Raw genomic sequence first — 13,975 nt, forward strand, 5'->3', positions numbered from 1 at the left:
GTATAAATTGATTCCATTTCCTATTTCTTCAAACGAAGAGGAGAGAAAGGACAGAGTATGTCACAGATCAATATTCCCCAACAGACTACAATGTTAACAAATACTTGTTTTTAAATGCAAAAATGGGGCACTCAAACCCCATGTGAGAGAGCGCATGTTGTACAAACTGAGATATGTACTTTACCATCAACCAAAAAAAAAAAGAGAGAAAAAAGATAAAAAAGTCGAAACAAAAACCAATAACCTGGTGATCCAACCATGTGTTAAAGTTTACTTCATGTAGTAATATCAGTATCACTGTTGACGTTTTGCACGAGGCAAGAGAGCGAGAAGAATTTTCTTTCTTGGACCCTGCAACAGAAGCAAGTTCCATCAGACACACATGACACCACCATATTTCCGTCGTTTACTCACAAGATGCAGCAAGCATACATACCAATATGCATTAGTGAATGAGTGCATGCACACACATATAGGAACATCTACACTAGAACAAATAAAGACGAGCAGAATCTTAAACTAGTAAATCTGCATCAGGTTCAGATTGCAAAATGGTAAGGAATGAATTTAGCCTGGACTGAAATGAACTTCCATATGCTTTTTTGGGAAGATTTTTGTCAGATGTGTAAGATCTAAACAGCATATTTCCCTGAAGTGTGAACGAGGGATGTTCACAGCTTCCTGTGAAATAGCAAGGCATAGAGATTTTTTGGGTTACAAGTCAGTGAACGTTTGAGATTTACATTGAACACAACTGTAAACTATAGATAATATGGTGCAAGCGGGAAATAGTGGGTACGGGAAAAAGCATCTTCGTGAAGGTTACATTGGATATGAGATTGTTTATGTTTTATATGGTCAACAACGAAATACTTGGACATCCGATCTGCAGATGGTAGAGAAAGAACAAGAGAACAAATGGAAATCGATGATATTGGATAAGGCAGATTGCACTGAGAAGATGAATCCTCCAAAAATGAAATTGGCAATACTAAACATTCAAATAAATAAATAATTAAAATAAAAAATTAACAATTCCAAAACATTGGGAAATCCAGCAGCACCATTCCCCTAACAAAGCCCATACAATGTTGTCTGAGATACACACAATATAGCAATGTGTGATCGGAACATATTCTAATAAACGGAACTTAAAAAAGGACAATTACCATAGGAATTCCAAGCTCCTTGAGGTCATGTTCTCCCATCTGCTTCAATGCAGTCATATCTACCTGCATGGACACATCAGTGAAATGCCAATTAGAAACACCCTAATTCACAGACAATGCATCAAAATCATGACGATCTTCAATAATTTGATTAATTCGAATATCTGTACTTATAATGTTAAGATACAATCATTTGAGCACACAACCAAACTGCATTAATGAGGAGTCTGACTACATCAATATTAATATAAGTGAATGGAACTCTCTTAATTGTCAGATATGAGTGGAGCTAAAATCTTATTGAATCGTTTTACGAGAATAAAAGTTTCTCAAATTCTTTCGGGGTTTTGAACCTTTGAAGGTCAATCTAAGAGAGAAGGTAATATATGGGCTAAAAAGTGTATATAATTTTGGCATGATCAATTACTTTTTAAGGGCTAAAATTTTCCTGTATGTTTCTTTATATACACACACACAGACCAAAAAGGAAAACAAAGAAAGAAGAAAACCTTATGTTAACACTCCCAATTTACATAAACGGATGCAGGACATTCCTGGTTACCTAGGATCCAGGGAGGGGCTGCACCCCAAATTTACATACCTTTCTATAAATCAGAATACATATACACTAAATAAGATAGCAATTTGCAGAACCCAAATTCTCAGGTGATCCACCATTTAATAAAACATGAAGCATTATACATGTCAGTAATATTTTGAAACTTGTCTCCCAACCCTAGTAGAAAAAAAGCTGGTTGTTACCATGAAAACAAATCAGAGATAGCTCACTATAATTCAATAATGCAGTGAGAATAAAGAATAAATTGAAGAAGCAGAATAGAAATAAAAGAATTAAGCCAAGTTGCAAAATACTGCGTAAAATGATCACTTCAAAAGATCTCGAGATTTGTATTTAGCATTCACCAACAATTTTCTAGAGTATAATTCTTCTAGCAGCCAATTACCAAATGCTATTAACATTCAAGTTGAACAAATAACATACAACAACAACAAAAAACCACACAATTACATTTGAAAAAGGATACATAAACAAATGAGTTACGTACTTCTTCAGCCTTGAAGAGAATGGCATATTTTCCCAGTCCTAGAGCATGTAACAGGCCATCAACAGTTTGGTGAGATTGCTGTTCGTCACCCTATATGATAACCAACAAAGCACGTATCAGGACAGATTTACAGAGAATCTATTCAGATAATTCAACGGGAAAGGTGAACATTTTTCTGCGACTTTCACACCAAAAGCCGCCCCTTCTTTTTTTTTTTTTTTTAAATAAAACACTATCATTACAATTGAAAGAAGGATAAGACCAAAAAATGGGAAGATAAGAGATCCTCCTTACAAGTTCTAAAAACCAAACAAAAGAAAAAGCTATTTATGACGCAAAGCTTTTAAATATCTCAACATGTTTGAGAGGGAAAGTCCTTTGAAAAGATCATGAGCTTTACAACAGACAGAAATAGAGATGTTTAACACTTAATTTTAGAGTCATGTTAGCAGTGTTTTTAAATGGCGGCGCCATAACGGTATGGCGTGGCGGGTTTTGACCCTGCCGCCATTTACTGGGTGCCGCGATGGGTTGTAACGGGGGGCGCCATGGCGGCCGCAATTGCGGTGGCGCCATGGCGGAACGCGATCTGTATGGCGGAAATAGCGGGGGGGTTTCGGGTTTTCCAAAAAAATCTGAAGGTGGTTTGGGTAATTTAAGAAACCTAAGTCAGATCCCACTAACCACTAACCCTAATAATCAGCCCCTCATTCAAAAACTCCCTCCTCTGCCTCTTCTTCAAAAAAAAAACCCTCTCTTCGTCTCTGTTCTCTCATCTCTGCGACCCAGATTTCTGCACCACGCTGCCATCCATCACCGCCGCTCATCTAGCCGCCCGTCTCTGTTCTCTCATCACTGCTGCTCATCACCTGTTCATCATTGCTGGTTCGTACAACGTGTTTCATCTTCTCTGCTCCTATTTTTTTCTTTTCTCTCTTCCCTACTGCCCCTTCTTTATCAATAATCAGTGTTAAACTTCACTTCTTTCATTTTTGTTCCATTCAGTTCACTATGCCCACTTCTAGACAAGCCCTTGATGTTTTATGTCTTCTATTTTATGTTTTATGTCTTCTATTTTATGGTTTGCTTATGACTTTTGAGTTATGATTTGAACTTGATGTTATGTTTATTTGCTAAATTTGCTACTATATTTGCTATGTTAATTGGATATTTTATGACTAGAAAGTTGCTTATATAGATAGATTTTATAGTTTATTATCTTTGTAATTTTTCTGTATGTTTTTTTGTACAAATATGTGTATTTTTTAGGTAATCCGCCATTTCCGCCATTTTCCGCAACGCCATCCGCTATAACTTTATGGCGGATTTTTGGCTCACCGCCATGAGCCGCCATCCGCAATCAAAAACTATGCATGTTAGAGTGTAGGGGCAGTAAATTCCAACTCTTCCTAAATTACAAATGTCAAGGCCAGAAAATAGTAGTAAATTTACCATCTCAGGAGAGATCATTCTCAAGATATACACACAATCCATTTATCCTCCAAATCCAGCCCCTCACTTACATTACAGAGGCATCTATAACTATACCAACAATCAGGCAAGACAATCATGCAGCCCATACAACGAACTGTTTGATTGTCATTTCGTATTTTTCTTTTTCTTTTGGTTCCATGTTATCAGCTTATCATATCTAAGCATCATGTAAGCTTTTAGAGGAGCATATGAAACCGACTGACCAGAAACAGGTCTGATTAGATATAAAATGGAACAATAATAGCAGTGAATCAGCTAAGTGTTTGAATCGTGAATTAATCGTTGAAACAGGTCCAATTAGATATATGATTCAAATCGCACGGTTCCAACAATTCACAAGCAAGATGTGTTTGTTCTTTGTTGTGTATTTTCAGGTATTTTTTGGGGACAAATTAGATATCAACATTAAAAAAAATTAGGAAATTAATTTAAATAGATCAAAAAGCACCCTCCGCTTCTCAAAACTGCTTCTCTGCCTCCCACTTTCTCATCGTTCTACCACTTCTCTTCACGTTCCCTCTACTCTGCAATCATTGTTCTCTAACCTCTCATCTTCACATTCCCTCTACTCTGCTTCATGTTCTGTCCATGTTCTCTTCGTGCTGTTTTCTGCTGCTCGGTTCTGTTGCTTCTGTGTTTTTCCCACTATTAATGGCTCCTAAGGTGGCTACTGCTCAGCCCAAGAAGACAGGTAAAGAGGATGTTGGTACGGTAATATGGTACTAGCGTCTTGATTTATAATGATTTTTGTAATATTTAAGTGCTTTTTTATGCTTTGGATATATATCTGTTATTTATGGTTTTTATGAATATGGTTGTGTCATACAATTCTAAAATTGGTCAAACAATTCATGTCATGATTAACAATTTGACAACTATGATCAGAAACAGCTAACAACCAGCATATCCATAATTTGTGGTCATCATAGACGGACCAATTTTACAACTATGAACTCAAGGTGTTAACCAAAACTACATTTTACAAACATAGATTCGTTCATTCAAATCCTCACAATGCTACTGCAGATTCGGATTGCAACAAGAGGACTTATGCCCTATCACAATATAATATGCAGATTGCAGAGAAATCACATGTACTGAACTAAAAGATCTCATACCCCTAAATCAGTTCCCCAAGCAGAGAATCATGATTAAGCAATTATATTGAGCCATCCTAAAAAATTATTTTTCTGTTATGATTACTATTAATTGGAATGTTTAAAGAATCTTTTAATATACAACAACCAATTTCACCTGCATAAAGCATTTCTGACTATAATAACACTAAAAATCTTGTGCCATTAAGTCCTGTTTTCATAAACAATCTTTCGCATAAGGAGTAGCCAGCAAGGGCATAAAGGAATCAACCATAGCATCTATCAGATGGTCATGGGGAAAAAAATCTCGAAGACCAAAAGCAGTGTTTTAGGAAATGATATCAAGGGACAGAAGGTAGGTATTACTCACCACATATGAAGCTCTTTGTGCAACACTGCTTGATGGAGGAAGTTGGCCAAGATGAGATGTTACAGGCTTAGCAGTTACAGGAGGCAAAGTGGACATTGTTGAGCGTGCCGCAAAAGATGCAGGTGTAGTGCCAGGAGGCCTTGAAGATTCAACATCCCTAGTTACATAAGGTACCGGTGTAACACTTTCATATGTCCTATTTAGTGGCCTCCTCTGTAGGTCTTCCACATTTCTTTGAGGGGAAATCCTCCTGGAACTACTTGGAAACCCATCTGGTGATCTTCGCCTAATATGGTCCAATGTCCAAGGAGAGTATGAGCTTCTCATGGATTCCATACGCATTAAATCATCAGAACTTCTAGCTGAGGGAATTCGCCTAATCATGCTTGTTTCCCTTGGTTCAAGTTCACGCTGCTTTGAATTAAAACTGGTCATTGGAGAACGAACTGCCTTGGTCAGTTTTTCACGGAGATCTATCTGGCTCTTATCACCATTGCTCTCAGCTCGCTTAGATGCACTTTTGCGCATAAGCTTCAACCGAAGATCATCTTTGTCAATACGCCCATCTAAGTAAATTTAGCCAAAAGATATCAGAAATGCAGAAACGATGAAGCTATGTAAAGATGCAAGAGTAAGTTCACTGCTGAGAGAGCCTAAATACCGTCAAACCCATTTTGTATGCTATTATCTCCTCTGTGTCTGCAGGGAATATTAAAAACACAAAAGTAACAAACAAAATCAAATTTCAATTGAAATTGAATTATACAGACGAGACATCCTAATATGCCTCTGTTACTGAAATAAAAAGTTATATACCACAGAAGCAGCAGTAAACACACCGTTTGTTGTTGCTGTGTCCATAACCATCTACATTATTTCCAATTCTGTCTCTTACAGACCGCTTAGTTCCAGCCAAGGAAAGAGAAGAAGCATACGATACGTCAGCTGAAGATAAATCCCTCTTGACAACCTAAAACTCAAATGGCACAATACAAAAATGAACACAATCATTCATAATATCTTGGAATAGGACCCTATTCAGTGCTCAAAAGTCAAACTTAAGTAAATGGAGGCGAAACAACAAAAATCGCATTCCTGCATTCCCCAAAGCAGAAATTTAACAAAATAGCACTTGCAGAAAATCAATCCGAAAATTTTTAGCATGTAAAATTTATTGGAAAGCACAACAGAAACAAGCAAGTAAAAACAAGGAAATCCCAAAACAAAAACATAAATCAAAGCAGCAGAAATCACACAAACAAGTTCCTTTGAACAGAAAATATTAAAATTATAAATAATAAAATGAACAACGTGATTTTGAATTAGAAGACGTATCGAATTACCTGACCACTACGGCCAAGAGTAATGGTAACTCGACCACTATCGGACATGACGAAACCCCAAACTTTAACCTATCAATGGAGCAAAAATTTCGGAATTCACAACATGAATACGCCAGCAACTCGCAAGCCAGGCATCAGAAGAACTGAGCGAGTAGGAGAAGAACGAAGGGTTGCCCTAACCCTAACCCTAGTTCCATTGGCGCGACCCGAAGCAGAGACGGAAAAACAACCAATAACAACACCTTCGTTGGTTCAGAAGCGAAACGCGTTTCGAGATAGAAGTTCAGAGATAATTTAGCTCACAATTTGGAAAGTCTAGAATCAGAATTAGAAAAGACAGGGTAGCGAGGGTTATTGCGCGGTGCTTTTGCGTAGGAGGAGAAGCCGTGGAGCTCCGAGGTGGTGGTAGTGCTGCGGTGCTAGACAGTGGGGGCGCACAGGGGATTATGCTTCATTCCTGATCGAACTGGGGCCGTTGGATCAGATTACCTTTTTTGTTTTAGATCAGATTACCTTAAGAACCCAGTAGCCCACTAAGGAGACAACAAAATATTTTTAACCCAGAAAGAGCCAAGACCCAAAAAAATAAAGAAAGAGGTGTGGGGTCCAGCCCATACTTAAGTACAAAAGAAAACAAGCCGCCACCAAATACAAACTCCAAAGCGAGAAAAAAAAAAAAAAAAAAAAAACCGCTGAAGCTTCGGTGGGAATTTTGATGTTTTTAATGTTTTTAAATGTTATATGAATACTGTGTTTGGAAAGCTTAGAATTATAATTCTTTTGAGAATTGAATTTTTTTTAAATATAAAAAATACTTGAATTTAAATTTTTGCAAGAATTTTAATTTTTATCTTCAAACCAAAAGTAAATCAGATTAAAATATATCTGATTACAAATTCAACCTAGTAAAATTTGTATTTGAAGTTAAAATATCTAAATTAACTCTAATATAATTTAGTTTTTTAAATATAATTTTTCTTTTTTTTTATTGAGAGTAACAAAGTAATATTACATATATTTTAATTATTTTTTTTCTTTTTAATTCTTTTATTCTAAATTTAAAAATTAATGTGAGAATTCATTACAAGACACACGCCGAATAGCGGCGGTTTTTTTATGGATCTGCGGCAGTTTTAAACTACTGCAAAACAAGATATCAGCGGTTTCAAAATCGTTGCGAGTTAAGTAGGTATGGCAACACCTACCCACGGGGCTAGCCTCCGCCACCGCCTCCATATCCAGTCCCCGTCCCCGCCTTGTTCCCGCCACGGATAACGGGGACCCTGTATCCGCCGGGGACCGAGGACTCCATAGATATCTGCAAATTTTTAAAAAATAAAAAAATGGAAAAATTTAGAAAAAAATTGGAAAAAAATGAAAAAACCATATGAATCATCATGTTCCTTATCTCCAAAGACATTAACAACAACAAAGACATTAACATGTTCATAGTCTCCAAAGACATTAACAACAATAAACAATATCAAACATATCCATAACACAACCAAAGTATCAAACATATCCAAAAACTACAAAGCACAATTCATCACATTGTAGAATTCTCAAAGCTTTTTTCATGATATAATAGTAGTGATGGTAGATTCCGATTTGTTTGAATCCTACATCAAAAAGAAGAATGCAATTAAAAGTTAAAATCGTAAAATAAATCAAGAATAAGTCAATAATATAAAAAAAAAGTATTGTATATAACCTAAAATTCAGAAATATAAATTAGAAATAAAAAATTCAGAATCAAAATCTCATTAACCTAACTCCAGATTAACCCAAAATTGACTCAGAAACATAAATCAGAATAAAAAATTAGAATTACATTAACCTAATTCAAAAATATAAATTAGAAATCAAAATCAGAAATTTAGAAATCAGAATCTCATTAACCTAACTCCAGATTAACCCAAAATTGACTCAGAAACATAAATCAGAATAAAAAATTAGAATTACATTAACCTAATTCAAAAATATAAATTAGAAATCAAAATCAGAAATTTAGAAATCAGAATCTCATTAACCTAACTCCAGATTAACCCAAAATTGACTCAGAAACATAAATCAGAATCAGAAATCAGAATCACATTAACCTAACTCAGAAATATAAACTAGAAATCAGAATCTCATTAATCTAACTCCAGATTAACCCAAAATTAATATAGAAATATAAATCAGAATCAGAAATAAGAAATCAAAATCAGCTCAACCTAACTCAGAAATTCAGAAATCAGAATCACATCAGGGTTGACTTACCCGAGGGAAAAGAGGCAAAGACCAGCGATTTGGCGGACGAACATCGAAGATGCGACGACCGGTGACGAGGAGAAGACGCTGCTCTGTCGTGACAAGGAGAAGACGATGACCAGCACGACGTGACGAGGAGAAGATGTTGCTCTGTCACGACGAGGAGAAGATGACGACTGACGACGACGCGACGAGGAGAAGAAGACAACGTGGCCGCGACGGTGAGCTGGAGAGGTGCAATGAGCGACGGTGTGGGAAGTGGTGGTCGGCGGTGTTTAGGAAGGAGATAGGATAGGCTGAGGGTTTGGTGAGGAGAGGAGAGGAGAGGAGAAGAGACTCTGTCTCTGAACTGAAGTAGTGAAGCACCGAAGGGAATATGTAACGGCTAGGATTTTTTTTTGAATGGCTCACATATGTAATATATATTAGGGATATTTTTGTCTTTTCACATAAATGGAGATTTAACGGGTCTCCACGAGGCGAGGACCTCTATCCCCGCCCCGCCCCATTTATTATACGGGGCCCCGCCCTCCATCCCGCGGGTAAAAACCAGTCCCCGTACCTGCCCCCGACGGATAAATCCTCGAGGGTACCAGTCTCGCCGGGGATTTTTGCCATGCCTAGGGTTACGGAGTGAAGATTTAATTTTGCGGCGGTTCTAAGAAACCGTTGGTACAACCACTACAAAACCAAGGATTAGCGTCGTTTGATTTAAACCACCGCTATTTCAGTGATTGGATTTAAAAAATAAATTACATCGGTTACAAAATTGTCATAGAATTATGTATTTTTAAAAAAAATTGCGATGGTTTTGAACCGCCGCAATTTCATAAACTAGCTTAAAAAAAATTGATTAATTACAATAATTTATACCATTTTTCTTTACTATAACCTATTTTCTTTACATCATATTTATTAAACTTGAGATATTAATATAGAAAACACTAAATAAATAATATTAAACTCAGATAAATCCAAAATGTTAACTAAAAAAATACTTCTTTGTAAAGTTAAAAAACATGATATATATATATATATATATATATAAACAAAACTAAGGTGGTAAAAATTTACCTTAGAAAAATTCTAAATATTAAAGCCCCATTGAGAGTCATCACTGACAAATATAAACCATGGGACATATTTCATTTGGATCCTTGTGTAAGTCTTTGCGTCTCATTTTAGTTATTGTTGAGAGTTTCTATGAGAAGGGTTGGAGCATACTGTGCTATCCCATTCTCTTCAAAATTCTGACAATATGAGAGAATGATGGTATTAATTGACATCTTGACAACTCTAAAGAAAGAGTTGCGATAATGTACCCAAGAACCCAGCAAATTTGCAATGCACAGAATCTAAAATGAGGTTTAAATAAACACAGTTGAGAACTTATTTTTTTGGACTCTAAAACTATGTGTTCATAACTGAAAGTTGAATAATCATATCTAATACTTAGTTTTAAATAATAATTCATCTCGGCGTCATACTCGTTTAATTATATATATCATAGAAAATATACCAAAACAAACGAGTTTATGTGCAGCTCTATACTAAATAAATTGCATAGCAGATCCAAGGGAGTAAACTTGATAATAGAATCTACATTCAATAACACATCCACATTCTCAAATATGACTATAATTGCTATTGCAGAATTTTTATTGCGATTGTCATAATTAACTATTAATCAGATGGAAAATATGAGTATTAGCTTACTTTAATCAGATTAATAATAATAATAATAATAATAATAATAATAATAATAATAATAATAATAATAATAATAATAATAATAAACTTACTGCCCGGTTGCATGTAAAACGACAAACCTTTGAGGAGATAAGCAATAAAGGCTAACAAAATGCTAAAGAAAGAAGAATATATCAACAATGTTATTCCCTCCTCTAATGGACTTCCATTCTGAGACTATGATTTAGAGAAATCTTGCAGTGTGATCGAAATGGTTCAATTTCTAAGGTTTATTAAACTATTCTCCATAGTTTCGAAATAGGTACTCATGAGAGGATATCTGAATGTACAACCATTAAAATATTTAACAAGAATAATGAACCAAAAATAAAATGCAGCACTGCTCTACTTATATTGTTTCCGATAAGATGTAGCTCTTCAAGTCATCACATAGATCAAGTAAGAGATTATAAGTTATTTTATTAAAATAATAATATGATCTATATAATTAATGAAACTAATTTTAATTATAGTGAATTAAATATGATGGCTGTTACCTAAAAAAAGAAATAGAATTAATGGGAGCTACTACAAAAAAAAGGGGTCTATGGTCACGGTAAAAAGCTAGTGAAAAGGGTGACCATAGGTCTATGGTCACGGTTTTTGACCTATGGTCACGGTTTTTTTACAGTGGCCTATTCTCTCGTGGCCATAGACCTATGGTCACGGTTTTTTTATCTATGGTCACGGTTTCTATGGTCACGGTTGTAATGTTCAAATTCTGGCACTTTAGGCCACGTTTTTTTACCGTGACCATAGGTTAATCTATGGTCACGCGATAAAACCGTGACCATAGCCTTATCTATGGTCACCCCTTCCCAAAACCGTGACCATAGCCTTATCTATGGTCACAGTTTTGGCCGTGACCAAAGCCTCTATGGTCACCCCACCAAAAACCGTGGCCATAGCCTTAGCTATGGTCACGATTTTAGCCGTGACCATAGCCCCTATGGCCACCCCTCATTAAACCGTGACCATAGCTTTATCTATGGTCACGGTTTTGGTCGTGACCATAGCCTCTATGGTCACCCCTCACCAAAATCGTGACCATAGCCTTATCTATGGTCACGGTTTTGGCCGTGACCATAGCCTCTATGGTCACCCCTAACCAAAACCGTGACCATGGCCTTATCTATGGTCATAGTTTTAACCGTGACCATAGCCCCTATGGTCACCCCTTCCTTAAACCGTAACCATAGCCTTATCTATGGTCACGGTTTTTCGCCGTGACCATAGCCTCTATGGTCACTCCACCTTGACCGTGACCATAGCCTTATCTATGGTCACGGTTTTCACTGTGGCCATAGCTTATCTATGGTCACAGTTTTTACCGTGACCATAGCCTGTTTTATGTTGAGATTTAATTTTTTTAAATCATAATCACATCCCAAAATGATGATAATCACAAAATAAATCTAAAAATGAAAAATTTGATAAATCCAAATCATAAAAGTTTCATTAAAAATTAGATATTCATTACAACACTAATCAAAATAGAGTGTAATTTATCCATTACATATAATATCGGATAAAGTCTCTTATCAAAAAGTAAAGAACACATCAAAATAATACATTTAGATAACCAAACTCATTATAAGACCCATCCCATCTTATACAGGGTGCCACAACAACTAGTCAACTCCTTTTGTCTTTACGAGTCCAAAAAAATTATCCTGTATACAAAATAAAACAAAAAATTCCTCGTAAAGAACATTCAAGAGTAGGTAAACAAAATAATCAATTAATAAATATTAATCCTAAATTAATATAAAATACAAAATAATTTCTATTTTAAACTTCCTATCTTAAAATGAGACATAATCAAGCATGTTCTGAAAAATATTTGCAATTTAGCAATTGAAGATTTTACATATCAATAATTATAAAATATCTTGAAAAACACAGAGCTATTTGAAAAATCAAAGAAAATAGATACAAAAATTTTTAAAATTTTTACACACTAATCACATAAATAAAGTTGATGCATGACCTCTGAAAAATAAATAAAATTAAAATTTCTAATCTATCATTAAGACAAAAAATAGTGATATCATATCATCTACATGACATTTATAAAGTGATGTGTTTTGATTGAGTGAAATCAAAATGATTTAGTAGTCCCCATATATATTTTTTTGGTAAAATTGGAATGAGAAATTTTCATGCAAAAATTTACTCTTAGTGCTTAAATTCATCACTGTTACACCTCATCATATTCACCCTTTTGTTTAGTGTAAAACCTTGCTATTACCAATTTCAGAAGAAACAAGAAATGCTAATCCCTAGGTTAGTTCAAAAAACCCTAAATTCACGGACAGTCCCAACAAATAACCATCCTACAAGCATACCAAACAAGTTGTTTATTGCTGCACTGAAAAATTGAAAACACAAAAATTTTCACTGAGAACTAGCCATAAGGATTCACATTTGAGAACAAGAGAATCTGCTACTTAACTAAATTTAAATCAGAGTGAGGTCAGATGTTTCAGAAAAAGCAACTCTGAAAAACAGAAAAGAGAAAATAAAAATAGCCTAAAAAGATGCATTGAAACCTAGGATATTAAAGATGAAGAGAATAGACTGGCTTTAGAAATATAATCTCATCGAAGCGCCAATTATCATTGGCAAAGCACACAACCAGAAAGCACTACAATGCTCATCTGCATCAGCAATCTAGCCTTTCCGGGTCCCAACAAAACCATTTCTCAAACTCCTTTCAACTCAATTTCAAAATCTGAACAATTTCAATATCTCAAACTATTTTCAATTTAAATTCATTTTTCTACAAATCAAGCTCATCTCCAATATTATAACCCTTTCCAAATTCCAATTCATTTCCAACAAAGTCAACTAACATCTTCTCAAACACTTTCCAGCATTTTCAAACCCAAGTCATTCACAAATCTCAAATCATTTTCCGAAATCAAACTAAATCTAACATCCAATCACTTTCCAATTCTCAAATTATACTTGATAAACATTCAAATCAGAATTTTAAATCAATCCTTCATTCACTACTTCAATATCAAATAAATATTCAGAACTAGCCACAGGCAAGTAAGCAATCACATTTATTCAAAGCAGTTCAGAATTTTTTGCTGACTCTAGCTTCGGGAATATAAGCAAAACCGTGACTGCTCTGCAGTGTTTTAAATTCAGAAGACAACAGCAGCGTACAACATTCGAAATTTCATATAAAATCCAAATTAAATCCAACCACCTTCAAAATTTATGTGGTTAAACATAACTTATTCAAATTTCTTTCTCAATTAGTTCCAGGGTCATACCATTTTTAATGAAGGAGTTACGTAGCTTGGAAGTTAGGTAATTTTCTGCTGAAGTCTGTTTTACAAATCATTGAACATAACCTCTTCCAAGTCCCATAACTCACTTACTAAAACATGGAAAACCCTGAAATTTGAATCATATATAC

The 13,975-nt window shown here is 35.2% G+C and overlaps 1 protein-coding gene across 2 annotated transcripts; it reads right to left on the bottom strand.

Moving 5' to 3' along the window:
• LOC107643492 (uncharacterized) lies at positions 1-7,067 on the bottom strand. 2 transcript variants are annotated; one of them, XR_015883546.1, is made up of 7 exons: positions 6,541-6,958; positions 6,037-6,167; positions 5,859-5,896; positions 5,198-5,763; positions 2,216-2,326; positions 1,170-1,338; positions 1-351 (listed from the first exon to the last, which is right to left on the bottom strand). XR_015883546.1 is itself a non-coding variant. In XM_016347161.3 (7 exons), the coding sequence occupies exons 1-7, from the start codon at positions 6,586-6,588 to the stop codon at positions 295-297; spliced, it is 993 nt and encodes a 330-aa protein (XP_016202647.1). In that variant the 5' UTR covers positions 6,589-7,067; the 3' UTR covers positions 1-294. The 2 variants fall into 2 exon arrangements, 1 of the variants encoding a protein (XP_016202647.1); XM_016347161.3 differs by having other exon boundaries at positions 1,170-1,232; positions 2,237-2,326; positions 6,541-7,067.
• Between the last annotated feature and the right edge of the window lie 6,908 nt (positions 7,068-13,975).

Source organism: Arachis ipaensis, chromosome B5 (genome assembly GCF_059453495.1).
Source record: "Arachis ipaensis isolate K30076 ecotype BB chromosome B5, ASM5945349v1, whole genome shotgun sequence".
Classification (NCBI taxonomy): domain Eukaryota; kingdom Viridiplantae; phylum Streptophyta; class Magnoliopsida; order Fabales; family Fabaceae; genus Arachis; species Arachis ipaensis.